Below are 13,396 nucleotides of genomic sequence, written 5' to 3'. Positions count from 1 at the left end.
TGTGAATTTGTTAGATTTTACTGCATAGTCGGAACTAGAAGCACAAGCATTTCGCAACACTCACATTAACATCCGCTAACCCTGTCTATGTGACCAATAAAATGTTTTTTGAATATTCTTTTGAAAAACAATATCTGTCAAATTATTTGCATACAGGGAAATCTGGTCACAGTGTAGACACGGTGGATGGGTAAGAGACATTTTAATACCATGTGTAGATGCAACGGTTTATATGTGGGCACAATCAGAATATGGACATAATCAGAACAAAGGACGCATGCTAGCCGCAGGTATAAACAGGACTAGAGAGATTATTCTCGTTTTAATGACAAGGAGACAAGACCAATATGTGTGCAGACAGACAGGTTCTCCGCTCTCAGATATCTGGACGAGTTCTGTAAAGAATTGCATTACTTGTTACAAGCCAGGAGAGAACATAGCTGTTGATGAGCAACTGTTCCCAACCAAAGCTTGTGCTGTTTTACCCAATGCATGTCCACAAACCAGACAAATGTGTATTTAAAGTTATGGTTATGCCGAAACCAAGTACTTGCTCAATGGCTGTCCATATCTGGGGAAAGATTAAACCAGGCCAGCGGGTGAGCGACGGTCTGAGACTGTGGTTTTGAGACTCGTGGAGCCTTACATGGGCAAAGACAGAAATGTGTCTATGGACAACTTCTTTACATCAATTTCCCTGGCAGCCAAGTTGATTGTAAAGAAGACCTGCTCGGAACAGTGAACAAACAGAGAGGGGAGCTGCATGGTCCTCAGCACCATGCATCCCACTGTTGCAATTGGCATTGACCAGAAGACGGTGGCAGACTACAATCGCACAAAGGTAGACTATATGACCAAAATCCCAAATCATGGGCATTAATAGAGAGTTGATCCCCTTTGCCACTATAAAAGCCACCACTCTTCTGGGAAGGCTTTCCCCTAAATATTGGAACATTACTGCAGGGACTTGCTTCCATTCAGGTCGGGCACTGATTTTGGACGATAAGGCCTGGCTTATATTCGGCTTGCCAATTCATCTTACAGGTGGGGTTGAGGTCAAGGCTCTGTGCAGGCCAGTCAAGTTCTTCCACACCGATCTCGACAAACCATTTCTGTATGTACCTCGCTTTGTGCATGGGGGAATTAACATGATGAAACAGGAAAGGACCTTCCCCAAACTGTTTCCACAAAGTTGGAAGCACAGAATTGTCTAGAATGTCATTGTACGCTGTAGCATTAAGATTGCCCTTCACTGGAACTAAGGGATCTAGCCCGAACCATGAAAAACAGCTCCAGACCATTGTTCCTCCTCCACCAAACTTTACAGTTGGCGCTATGCATTGGGGCATCCGCCAAACCCAGATTCATCTGTTAGACTGCCAGATGGTGAAGTGTGATTCCATACTCCAGAGAACACTTTTCAACTGCTCCTGAGTCCAATAGCCGGCGAGATTTACACCACTCCATCCGACACTTGGTATTTCTCATGGTGATCTTAGGCTTGTGTGCGGCTGCTCGACCACGGAAACCCCTTTCAGGAAGCTCCCAACGAAAAGTTATTGTGCTGACGTTGCTTTCAGAGGCAGTTTGGAACTTGGTAGTGAGTGTTGCAACCGAGGACAGACGATTTTTACACTCTTCATTCGTGTTCTGTGAGCTTGTGTGGCCTACCACTTTGCGGCTGTGCCGTTGTTGCTCCTAGACGTTTCCACGTCACAATAACAGCACTTATAGTTGACCGGGGCAGCCCAAACAGGGCAAAAATTTGACAAACTGGAAAGGTGGCATCCTATGACAGTGCCACGTTTAAAGTCACTGAGCTCTTCAGTATGGCCATTCTACTGCCAATATTTGTCTATGGCGTTTGTATGGCGTTGTGCTCAATTTTATACACCTGTCAGCAACAGATGTGGCTGAAATAGTCTAATCCACTATTTTGAAGGGGTGTCCACATACTAATGGGCAATAAATTTGTAGTGTTTCCACTGAAACTAGAGATCCTTTTGACACAAAGATTCACATAAATTCTGCGAGGATTCAGTTCTCAGTATGTGGTGGGCTGACTTTTTCTAGGGGAGAAAATGACACCCTATTCCCTAATATAATGCACTTTTTTGACCAGGGACCATACGACTCAGTGCACTACATACTGTATGACCAATGTTGGAAATAGGTTGCTTTCTGGGACGCAGACAGAGTTTGGCAGCACCTTGAAGAAAGCCCGTTGGAAGGTAGGACTGGAGTCGACGCACATGTCCCCAACAGCGACATGTGACAGACAGTGCAAGAGGAGCAGAGAGAATCCTCCCACTGACTGCAGTCTCTGGCGACGCACAAACACTGTCTTCTCAGCCTCCTACCAACACACGACATCAGTTAGTAGCAAACAGATGTGGCACAGATGTTAACATCACAAACGTCAGAAGCTAAACTGCAAGATTCAGAGCTGTCATTCAATCCTAAAGGGAAATAGATTTTTATTGATGTTGATTATCGTGTACAACATGCACACTGTTCCCCAATGCATATTTGATTCCAAAATAGAAATGTAATCTCTCTCTCATGCACATACAGTGGAAATTGGGACATCACCTGATAAAAGAAGGAATTCCGGAAGGCGTTGTATTTGTAGTTATTGGATGGAAGACTAGTTGCTATCTGGAGTGAGACTGCTGGAGTCTATGGGAGTAATAGTATTAACAATTGGTGCGAAGAAAATTCACATTGACAGAGAAAAATACGTTTAGACAGACCGTAAAGACCACATATGATTAATTCATCTCCTTTTGATAGGAAAGATGAGTTAACACAATGCTTTGAACTACGACCCTTCACTAACCTCTTTCAGTATGTGGGAGAGAAAGTGAGTGACTAACCAGTTCGAGAGTGTGCAGTGTTTGCAGTAGGAATAGTCCATGGTGGTAGACCAGGAACTCTCTGGGATTAAGAAGACCTGGGTCAAGAAGGAGCAGCTCTCCTTCACACTCCCACTGTGCATCCAGATAGTCAATAAAAGAGCTCGCTCTGCCTGAAATTTAGAAAGAATCCATAAATCCAGTTGTCCATTTCTCCTTGCTGGGTTATCAATTCACACTTCATGTAAGCACAAGTAGTCTAGGAACTCTCAAAAGGCTGTGTATTATCACAATTGAAAGCATACATTTTTAGGTCAAGTAAAGTTGTACTGAGTGTTGTGGGTGGGCCATTTGGTAATAATTATGAAAGCACCAAAGCAGTCGTTGACAGGGGATTGAGTTTTTGTCAATGGCTATTTTGTCTTTGGCTTGTTTTCACTTTGATTCAGATCTTTTTCTAGTTCCTTCACAACCACAGCTGGTTGAGATTTTCCCTGAACAAGTGGTCCAGTTTAGCCTTTTGGTTGCATTTTTGTTGTGTAATTTTGTGACTAATTTCATAGTCAGACTGAAACAAATCATATTACTATGTATTTTCTACGGTTTTCTCACCTTGTCTCACCTAGCTACCTTAAGATGAATGCACCAACTGTAAGTCGCTCTGGATAAGAGAGTCTGCTAAATGACTCAAATGTAAATGTTTTCAACGACCGCCAAATGGAGAGGAATAATGACTCCCGGTGTTGTGAAACCTCGAAGGATAAGAAGCAGCTGTGATGTTATGTTGCTATGTCAGACACCTTAGCTGCTTTTTCCCCGTGGTGGTCGGGTGATTTTATTATGATGGATGGTCAGTGTTAGGGAAGATACTCTGTAAATATAGTATACCAAGATACCGATCACTTCACACTGGAAGAAGTTAAACTACACTAAAGCTACCCTTAACACAAGTATACTTTACTTAACTAAAGTTACTTTGAAAAAGTAGTTCACTTAATCTAAACTACAGTACTTAGTGAAAAATTATCATATGTAAATCATCAGAATACAAATTCCAAGAACAGATCACTTTGGGGTCATATGGTAACATACTGTAATGTGTAATTTAGCTTATTAAGCACAAAACCAATGATTCAAGTGAGAATTAGCAGGCCTGATGGTGAAAAAGAAAGAAAATTATTACATAGTTCCAGTAGTTAGCTACACCGTTACATGGCAAAAAAGTTATTAACTAACTTGAAATTAGTTCAAATACCACCAAGTTACTGCAAAATGTAGTTAAATTACTAGTTGAAATAAACATTATTTGTATAGTGCATACCATGACAGTTTGTTTCAAAGTGCTCCACACAAAAATGATACCTAATCTCACCTCGATTAATAAAGCATCTTGCCCATCCTGCCATCAGTCCCATGATGAAGCTTCCCAACTGTCTTCCTTCCTGTCCCGTTTCTCTGTTTAGACTTGAACTGTTTAGTCTTCTTACTGATTCCTTATTGAACGCCAGAGTTGGTCTCAAATATTAACTACTACCGTGTCAAATTACATTTGTGTTGAACAAGGACTGGCTGAAAAGTGTCCCTCACCAAGCCTTTTGTTCAAAGAGGTGGTACAGTATGTTCTTAGTCAGATCTTTCTCCATGCCAGTGTCATCCTTTACTTCCTCTTTGGGGGGGTTTGGCTATTGTTTTTGATACAAACTATTTGGTGACTAAAGGTTTGCAACAAGAGAAGTACATATAAAAAGAAACATTGTTTTGTTTGTTATTGTGTGTTGTTTCGGTTATTATATATTGTGGTACGTGGCGGAGCAATTGTGTGTGTGTGAGGGTCCTCTTTAATCTCTACAATTCTTGGCCCAAACACATCACAGGACGTTTGTAATCTGCGTTTTACTCTACAGGCTATTGTGTAACCCACCGTCAAGCTCCCCCCTCAGAAGTCCTGCGTCTTGCGCTGGGCCCCTCAGCTTCCTTTCCACACGCTTTAGAAGCTGGAAGAGTGGGGAGAGCTCCAGCAGTTTATCCCACTCCCCCTCTGTATGGGAAACATCATCACAGACTTATACTATGCACACATACTGTACACATATAGCAGGTCACACAAACATTTACATGCCATTATGAAACACTCATAACTTATCTCAGGGCTACTTTTTTACAACAAGTCATCCTTGTGATCTTGTTTGAGAACCTCTGTAATTCGTCCAAACACTATATGTGGTCAATATGTTGCCCACAAGGTAGAGACATATTCAAAGCACTTGAGTAGAATTGAAACGAGATGAGATTACAATTCCTCTGCACACAGTTACAGTGAAAACAACTTAATAGTCATGTTAAGTCTTTTTGTGTAATAAAACAGCACATTTCAATGTTGTTCTTTACCTGACAGTGTGGGGACACAGACATGTGACTGCTGAACAGATTCTTTCATAGGCTCGCCCTCTGTGAAGGAATGGGATATCATTAGGACTCTTCATAAATATGATCAGCAGAGCCTATGATGAAGTAAAGGTAATTCATTTATTAAATCATTAATCAATTACATCTTACCTTGTGAGTGTATGTCAGAGATGGCAGCTTTTCTGTGAGCTGTCTGTGAGTGAGGAGGACTGGGCTGGGGGACACTGGGGCCCTTCGAATCCTGGTCCTGAGGCTGAGCCTTCATTGGGTCTCTCAGAGACTGGGTGGAGATTCCTTCATAGATATCTCTCACTGTTAAACAACAGTAACTCATCAAAAAATAGATCCCTTTTTACTAGATAAGGCAGTGTTTATGAACAACGAGCAACCGCAGTAGAATGGTTCTATCACATAGAACAGTGTGATCATTTCGCAGAGTCTAAGTCTATCTGTGACAACCCACAACACTAGTGTTGCCAGTACCATGCTCCAACCAACCGAGCCATCTGAACCACTAGGACCACTGTCTATTGCGCCTACCTTTAACCACAGGCACGGACTCTGTCCATGCACGAGAACATGTCTCCAATCCAAACGTCTGTTTTGTTGACAAACCTACAAACACACATTTGACAAAAAAAGCTATGGAAACAACATCCTTATCAGAAACAAAACAAGACTGAAAATTGCAACATAATGCTTGCTGAGGTACCAGAGATGCGCTGGCGGTAGGTGCTCGGGGAGAGACTTGGCTCTTTGTTCTCCTCCAGAAGCTGAATGAGTCGCTCCAGGAGAGGCACAGCTTTCTGCTGGGTCAACGACACCACCTTCAGAGGGTTACTGGGGACCATCAGCCTGGCCAGCCCAAACTCCTTGTACCAGAAGGAACCTGATAACACAGACTGGATAGAAAGATACGCTCAATGGCAACACGAGTCGACTATATTAAAGAGATAGTTCATTCAATAACAAATATACAGTGAGCTCCAAAAATATTGGGAACCTGAACAATTGTTTGTGAAATTATACAATGACTATTAGGTCAAAGATAAAGTTCATCCATGTCAGGTGAACCGTATAGAAATTACAGCACTTTCTGTACATAGTCCCCCCATACACTTACAGTATACACACTGGTCAAAAGTTTTAGAAAACCTACTCATTCAAGGGTTTTTCTTTATTTTTACTATTTTCAAAATTGTAGAATAATAGTGAAGACATCCAAACTATGAAATACCACATATGGAATCATGTAGTAACCAAAAAAGTGTTAAACCAATCAAAATATATTATGTATTTGGTCCAATATGCACAGCACGATAGGACGACATCAAGGTTGTGACTCTTCAAATTGTTCGGATGGATTTGCTGTTTGTTTTGGTTGTGTTTCAATTGCTTTTGTACCCAATAGAAATGAATGGTAAATAATGCATCATTGTGTCACTTTGGAGTCACTTTTATTGTAAATAAGAATATAATTTGTTTCTAAACACTTCTACATTAATGTGGATGCTACCAAGACTAAGGATAATCCTGAATGAATCGTGAGTAACAATGAGTGAGAAAGTTAGAGGTACAAATATCATGCCCCCAAGACATGCTAACCTAAAAAATGTTTTTTGGGGGGGGGGTGATATTTGTGCTTCTGTAACTTTCTCACTCATCATTATCCGTAATCATGTTAGCATCCATATTAATGTAGATGTGTTTAGAAACATATTCTATTCTTATTTACTATAAAAGTGACTCCAAAATGACATAATACATTATTTACCATTCATTTCTATTGAGCACAAAATCATCTGAAACACAACCAAAACAACCAACCAATTTGTAGTCACAAGCTTGATGTCGTCATTGCATGCTGTGAATATGGGACCAAATACTTAACTTTTTACTACTTTAATACCCAATACATTTGGTCCCCTAAAATGGGTGGTGGGGGGGAGGTGCTGTAATTTCTAAACGGTTTACCCGATATGGATGAAAATAAAGTTGACAGTCTGCACTTTAACCTCATAGTCATTGTATCAAATCCAAAGTTCTGGAGTACAAAGCCAAAACAACAAAACATTGGTCACCTTCCCAATTGGGCTCCCGAGTGGCGCAGTGGTCTAAGGAACTGCATCTCAGTACTTGAGGCATCACTACAGACACCCTGGTTTTAATCCAGGCTGTATCACAACTGACAGTGATTGTATTGCTTTCCGCCTGTGCTTACCTGCGCTGTATCTGCACGGAGTTGGCAGAGTTCTCGGACACAACGCAGCTCTATAAGAGCAGCATCTAGTTCTGCCTGCCTGGAGTTTAGCTGCTCCCATATTTCTCTCTGTCTCAGTTTCCCATCCTGGGAGACATACAAGAGAGACTCAAAACAACACATGTCCATATTTGTGAGTCAATGTGACACATTCCTTTCTTGTACATTAACATGTATTCATCTGCAGATTACGATCCATCTCCCATTAATAAATTACACAATTCATCTTCACCGTAAAAGGATTTTATTTTTCTAGTGAGCAAGCTTTTTAGTCTAGGACTAAGCTTAATCTATGTCCGGGAAACCGGCCCCTAGTGTTTACTTGATCTATATGTTTGCATAATGGGATTGAACTATGCTAGATCTGACCATGACATGGACTGATGGCGTCTGCTCTCCTCTCTGTGCTGTCCAACTTTCCTGGTCTTGCTGCAGTTTCTCCACGCACACGTTCACCCTGTCCAGCCCAGCCACCAGCTCTGTCTGCCAGCAGCACTGCTGCTCCCACTCCTTATCATCACCTAAACACAGTGAGACACACACAGACACGTGCTGAGTTGTGGTAACACAGTATAAGCCACATTTATGATTCCCCACCGGAGACCGGGGCTCAATCCCAGCCACCACTTTTTCCACTGTTACTCTCCTCCTCTGAATCCCTTATTCTAAATTAAGTTAAAAATCCATCAAATGTACACACACATCACAAGGTAGCCTAATATGCAATCAAAAGAATATTACAATATAGCTTTGAGCTATGGATAAGCCTATCCAAATCCACTCTCTAACGATTAACTGAAGTTACGCCAGACTTGCAATACCTTGAGTGAGGATGAGCAGAACGTGAGGAGGCAGGAGCAGAGACAGGTCTGAGAGCTGGGATGCTCTCCTCTGGGCTTCTGACTGGCCAGCCTCATGAAGCTCCGCTGTAGCCTCCCTCAGCTGCCTCTCGTTGTCCACCCAGTGGGCCTACAGTGCACACACACACACACACACACACACACACACACACACACACACACACACACACACACACACACACACGAAGAATGGATAAAGATCTCCATTATACAGTAATGCCAATAGGGAGATTAACATAAATCAAAAGGACATGTATGCGTTCAAACAATTCAGCATGAGACAAATCATTTCCTGTTTGTTGAGGACTGAGCAGCCCCATCCATCTGCCTGCCCAGCCTAGTTCAGCTTACCTGCTCAGAGTCCTCCTGAGTGGCCACGAGGACACAGTGCTGCAGAGCTGCATCCAGATCCCCTAGCAGCTCCTCCTCCTTCTGTTTCTCCTCTTTCCAGTACCTGTTCCTCAGACACCACTCCTTCCGCAGGGCCTCCACCTGGCATCCACAATAAGTCAAAAAGAGATATGTGTGACTTATCCTATGGAACTCAACCACTATGTGTTGATTATGTTAGTTGTTTGAACAAGGGACTGAAAAGCACTCAAACGCAACGTGTTGGAGCCAACTTGTGTGCTTTACCTGTCATTTTGGGAACATGTATATTGACAATGGACAAGTTGAACCTGTTGAAAAGAAAAGCAACCAGTGTAATTTATCTTTCTTACCAGCACACTGTCAGTATTATCTCCCAGAGCCAGGCAGTATGAAGCAGTAACAGGCACAACAGTCTGTCTGGACACATCCAGGCGAACCCCCACAACAGGTGCCAGCACCCCTGTTACAGGGTCCACTGTCAGGGCCCCAAAACGAATCGCAACTAGTCCTGTCGAATAACATGCAGTAGCACAGATATACTGATATGATATACTATAAATGTATGGCAAATATATTAAATGTACTTCTGTATCAGGCAATCAGTCAGTCCATCCATCCATCATCCAATCACCTTTGCCATCTGGGTCCTCCATGGTTCCAGCCAGGGGGACAGCGAGTCCTGACACAGGGTCCATTTGAGCCCCCAGGATGGGAACCGTTAGGCCAGAGCCCTGTGGATCAGGATACTCCATCCCAGGCAGTGCCGGCAGGGACAGATCAGCACCAGGGAGATGGATTTCTCCTAAGGTAGTAGGATACAGATGTCAGGTCCCCATAACTCTTAACCCTTTTTACCCCGAAAGCAGTGGGAATAAGGAAGGGGCGGCCAGGAAGGGGCGGACAAAACGGACTGATGGGCCTAAACTTGGCCTTCCATTCTCTCTATTTCTAAACATCTGGATTAGGAGTAAGGATTCAATCAGATCATCGTTAACCCGCTGTAACTGACAAATGCATAGCTTTTTATTGCTCTTGTTAAGACTGGATTGGAGCTGTCAAATCCGTCAGCGGCTAACCTTGCGGTCATTGTCACAAAACCATATCCATCCAGACTCCTTATATCCCACCCGCGTGAGAAGTTCAGAACAAGAAAGTGTAGGCTATACAGAAAATAATGACTCTTAAATTGAAAATCATTAAAACAAAATAATGAGGATTTATATCAGCCTAAATGAGGTGTAAATTACATCACAAATCCCAGTGTTCAAACTGCATGGGATTTCTACTAATGCAATGGCAATGTCCACAACAGGTATAATGCTGGGTGCCGCTTATGGATTTGATTGTTTCAATGTATTGTGTCAGAGGTGTACTCCGACACACCTAAACAAAAGCAATGATAAGCTATGCAGTTGTTGGTTACCGTGGGTTAAGGCTGATCTGATTGAATCCTGGACAAAAATAACTGGCAAAGTACACAAGCAGGTGTGAAAACAACCTACCTTGGACGCCACCATCTTGGGCAACGCCCCAGGCCCAGTCCAGCAGGGTCTCCAGCCGGCTCAGCAGCTGCAGGTGACAGTGTAGCCCTTTCCCCCAGGCCTGCTCCAACTCCTTGGCTGCAGCCTGGATCCGTCCCAGCTCAGTCTCCTTCCTCTGGGCCTGCAGACCCAGCAAACCCATCTCCCCAGAGCCCCAGTCCTCTCTGAGCCCACGCAGAAGCTCCACCAGGCGGATACGGGCAACCAGAGTCTGGCTGTTCAGTAGAGCCTGGAACCCCCCGGCATGAGGCACCAGCTTCCCAGCCCGGATGCTACCGCCGCCCACCCGAACCACCATGCTGCTCAGGGGCTCGATGAAGGACTCACCCAGGAGGAGGCCGCCTACTGGAAGCACCGCTCCTAGAGAGAGGGATATGACATTATGTGTAGGGCCAGGAGTTTGTCCTTACCATTTGACCTGACTCAGAGAAACTTAGTGTCCTAGTTACAGTTTTTCCTGTTTCAGGTCAAGTGGTCAGAGAAAACTCCTGGTCTTAATTATGGTTAAGTCACCAGTTAATAGGCTATTGTCTTTTTTGCAGAGGTACTTTTAACTTTGCTTCAGCTAGATCTTAAAACCCAAAATTATTGGTATAACATTGTTTAGTGTTTCAAAACACCAGCTCGTATGCCCGTATTGGGACTGCATCAAACGTCCATGGAAGTTGAGTAGTACCCACATAAAAACATACTAAAGCTTACTATAGAATACTAAAATACTTACTATAGAATTCTATAGAATTATGAAGTAAACTGTAGTATACTGTAGAATCCTATACTCCACACTGTAGTATCCCTAGATAATGTAGTGCTTACTATAGACATTTGTAGTATACTTTAGAATACTATACTACACACGGTACTATCCCTTGGCCATGTGTAATACTTACTTTAGAATGTTGTAGTATACTGTAGAATACTAGACACTGTAGTATCCCTCGATTATGTAAGGCTTACTTAGAATTGTGTAGTATACTGGAGAATACTATACTACACACTGTAGTATACCCTCGATCGTTGAGGGGTGTTTACTATAGAATTTTGTTGTCTACTGGAGAATACTATACTACACACTGTAGTATCCCTTGATCATGTAGTGCTTACTAGTGTTGTAGTACTCCAGACTGGTCTGGAATCAGGTCTCAAGACCACATATTGAGTGTCTTGGTCTTGTCTCGGTGTCGTAAACATTTGTACTCGGTCTTGACTCGGTCTTGACTCGGTCTCGGTCTCGGACAGTGAGGACTCTTCATTTCTCCCCGAGACCAGCGGAGTAAAAAATCTCATAATCATCAGCTTCCATTCAGTCAGTGCATAAAACCAGGCCAAATATATACACTCCTTTCTTGAAACATTAATACGGTATCTTAACAGCCTTCATATCTATTATAGACAAGTTTGCGCAGTGGAGAACCTATGGGCCTTCAGTGTGTGGCAGGTTCGTGATTCTGAAAGGACAGCAACAGGGAACATCACTTGACATTCAGAACATCCGGGGCTCAGACCTGACTCGGAGTGGGGGTCTCTGCGCGACCGAAATGAAGCGCCCCGTACTCTTGGCCTCCCACGTTACAGTGAACATTTTGCAGAAACAACGCTATGTCACATATCTCACTGCTTCCTTCCATGCACTGTGCTCTCCTAACGCCAAATAACAAAAACTTCTTAATATTAATTAAATGGATTGTGGTCAGTAAACCCATGGAATATATTGTTAATAGTACAAATTACAAATCAAATGTATTTATATAGCCCTTTGTACATCAGCTGATATATCAAAGTGCTGTACAGAAACCCAGCCTAAAGCCACAAACAGCAAGCAATGCAGGTGTAGAAGCACAGTGGCTTGGAAAAACTCCCTAGAACGGCCAAAACCTAGGAAGAAACCTAGAGAGGAACCAGGCTATGAGGGGTGGCCAGTCCTCTTCTGGCTGTGCCGAGTGCATAAATATATTGTAATTTTCCATACAGACAACTAGTTGGAAAAGGTATGCATTATTTTTGTTGCAATGTTTTCATAATCAATGTCCAATATTTGATTGAAAAAATAACTCATGATGTTGGTCACAACTAATGTGAGATTGTCATGCTTTGTGCACTTGCAACATAATCCAAAGGGTTATGCCATCCTTTGGATTATGTTGCAACTGCGTAAACTCATAATACAAGCCTACTGCTAATGTAACTGTAGAGTGTGGGGGGGGGGGGGGGGGGGACAGAAACATTTTGCAGATAATATGTAGAAACTCATGCACCAAATACTTGAAAATCATGATTTTAATAAATGAATCAGTAATAAATCAGATTCCAAGGTCAAGGACAATATTTCTACCTGTTTAATTAAACAAAAAAACGATATATTGCCTATTTGTCAGCTGAAAACGACTTTCCTGTTGAGGGTAGCATCAAACTATATTGCCTATTTGTCAGCTGAAAACGACCTTCCTGTTGGGGGTAGCATCAAACTATGTTGCCTATTTGTCAGCTGAAAACGACTTTCCTGTTGAGGGTAGCATCAAACTATATTGCCTATTTGTCAGCTGAAAACGACTTTCCTGTTGGGGGTAGCATCAAACTATATTGCATATTTGTCTGATTTTCCAAGCGTGTTAGTATGTATATCTACGTCAATTATCATGATGCATTCTATCTTGGGTCATTGGGCTCCTAAGCAGGTATGTAGACATCTTAATAAACTGAAAGAGCTATCACAGCTGCAGCTGCTAACTGGAATGGTCAGCGCGGCCTGTATGAGTGCCTTCAGTGATGGGAACATACACATGACCAGTATGTGGACACGTGCTCGTCAAACATCTCATTCCAAAATCATGGGCATTATGCATTGGGGCAGGTAGCGTTCTCCTCGCATCCGCCAAACCCAGATTAATCTGTCGGACTGCCCAATGGTGAAGTGTGATTCTATACTCCAGAGAACACTTTTCAACTGCTCCAGAGTCCAATAGCGGCGAGATTTACACCACTCCATCCGACACTTGGTATTGCTCATGGTGATCTTAGGCTTGTATAAAGCTGCTCAGCCATGGAACGAATTGTTCTTGTGCTGATGTTGCTTCCAGAGGTAGTTTGGAACTTGGTAGTGAG

The 13,396-nt window shown here is 42.8% G+C and overlaps 1 protein-coding gene across 1 annotated transcript in view; it reads right to left on the bottom strand.

Annotated features, from left to right (window-relative positions):
- The window catches only part of si:dkey-103g5.4 (uncharacterized), a 44,416-nt gene that overhangs the window by 11,820 nt on the left and 19,200 nt on the right, over positions 1-13,396 (bottom strand). Inside the window, exons 6-20 of the mRNA XM_031790413.1 lie at positions 10,256-10,654; positions 9,385-9,555; positions 9,104-9,261; positions 8,733-8,873; positions 8,343-8,490; positions 7,891-8,042; positions 7,483-7,608; positions 5,974-6,163; positions 5,802-5,876; positions 5,412-5,573; positions 5,244-5,303; positions 4,777-4,893; positions 2,877-3,028; positions 2,593-2,679; positions 2,210-2,356 (exon numbers count right to left, since the gene is read on the bottom strand). Coding sequence (XP_031646273.1) covers positions 2,210-2,356; positions 2,593-2,679; positions 2,877-3,028; positions 4,777-4,893; positions 5,244-5,303; positions 5,412-5,573; positions 5,802-5,876; positions 5,974-6,163; positions 7,483-7,608; positions 7,891-8,042; positions 8,343-8,490; positions 8,733-8,873; positions 9,104-9,261; positions 9,385-9,555; positions 10,256-10,654 — 2,285 coding nt within the window. The remainder of the gene's footprint in view (positions 1-2,209; positions 2,357-2,592; positions 2,680-2,876; positions 3,029-4,776; positions 4,894-5,243; positions 5,304-5,411; positions 5,574-5,801; positions 5,877-5,973; positions 6,164-7,482; positions 7,609-7,890; positions 8,043-8,342; positions 8,491-8,732; positions 8,874-9,103; positions 9,262-9,384; positions 9,556-10,255; positions 10,655-13,396) is intronic.

This window comes from Oncorhynchus kisutch, linkage group LG15, assembly GCF_002021735.2.
Source record: "Oncorhynchus kisutch isolate 150728-3 linkage group LG15, Okis_V2, whole genome shotgun sequence".
Classification (NCBI taxonomy): Eukaryota; Metazoa; Chordata; class Actinopteri; order Salmoniformes; family Salmonidae; genus Oncorhynchus; species Oncorhynchus kisutch.
The sequence above is the reverse complement of the archived record's forward strand: the minus strand, read 5'-3'. Positions and strand labels throughout refer to the sequence as shown.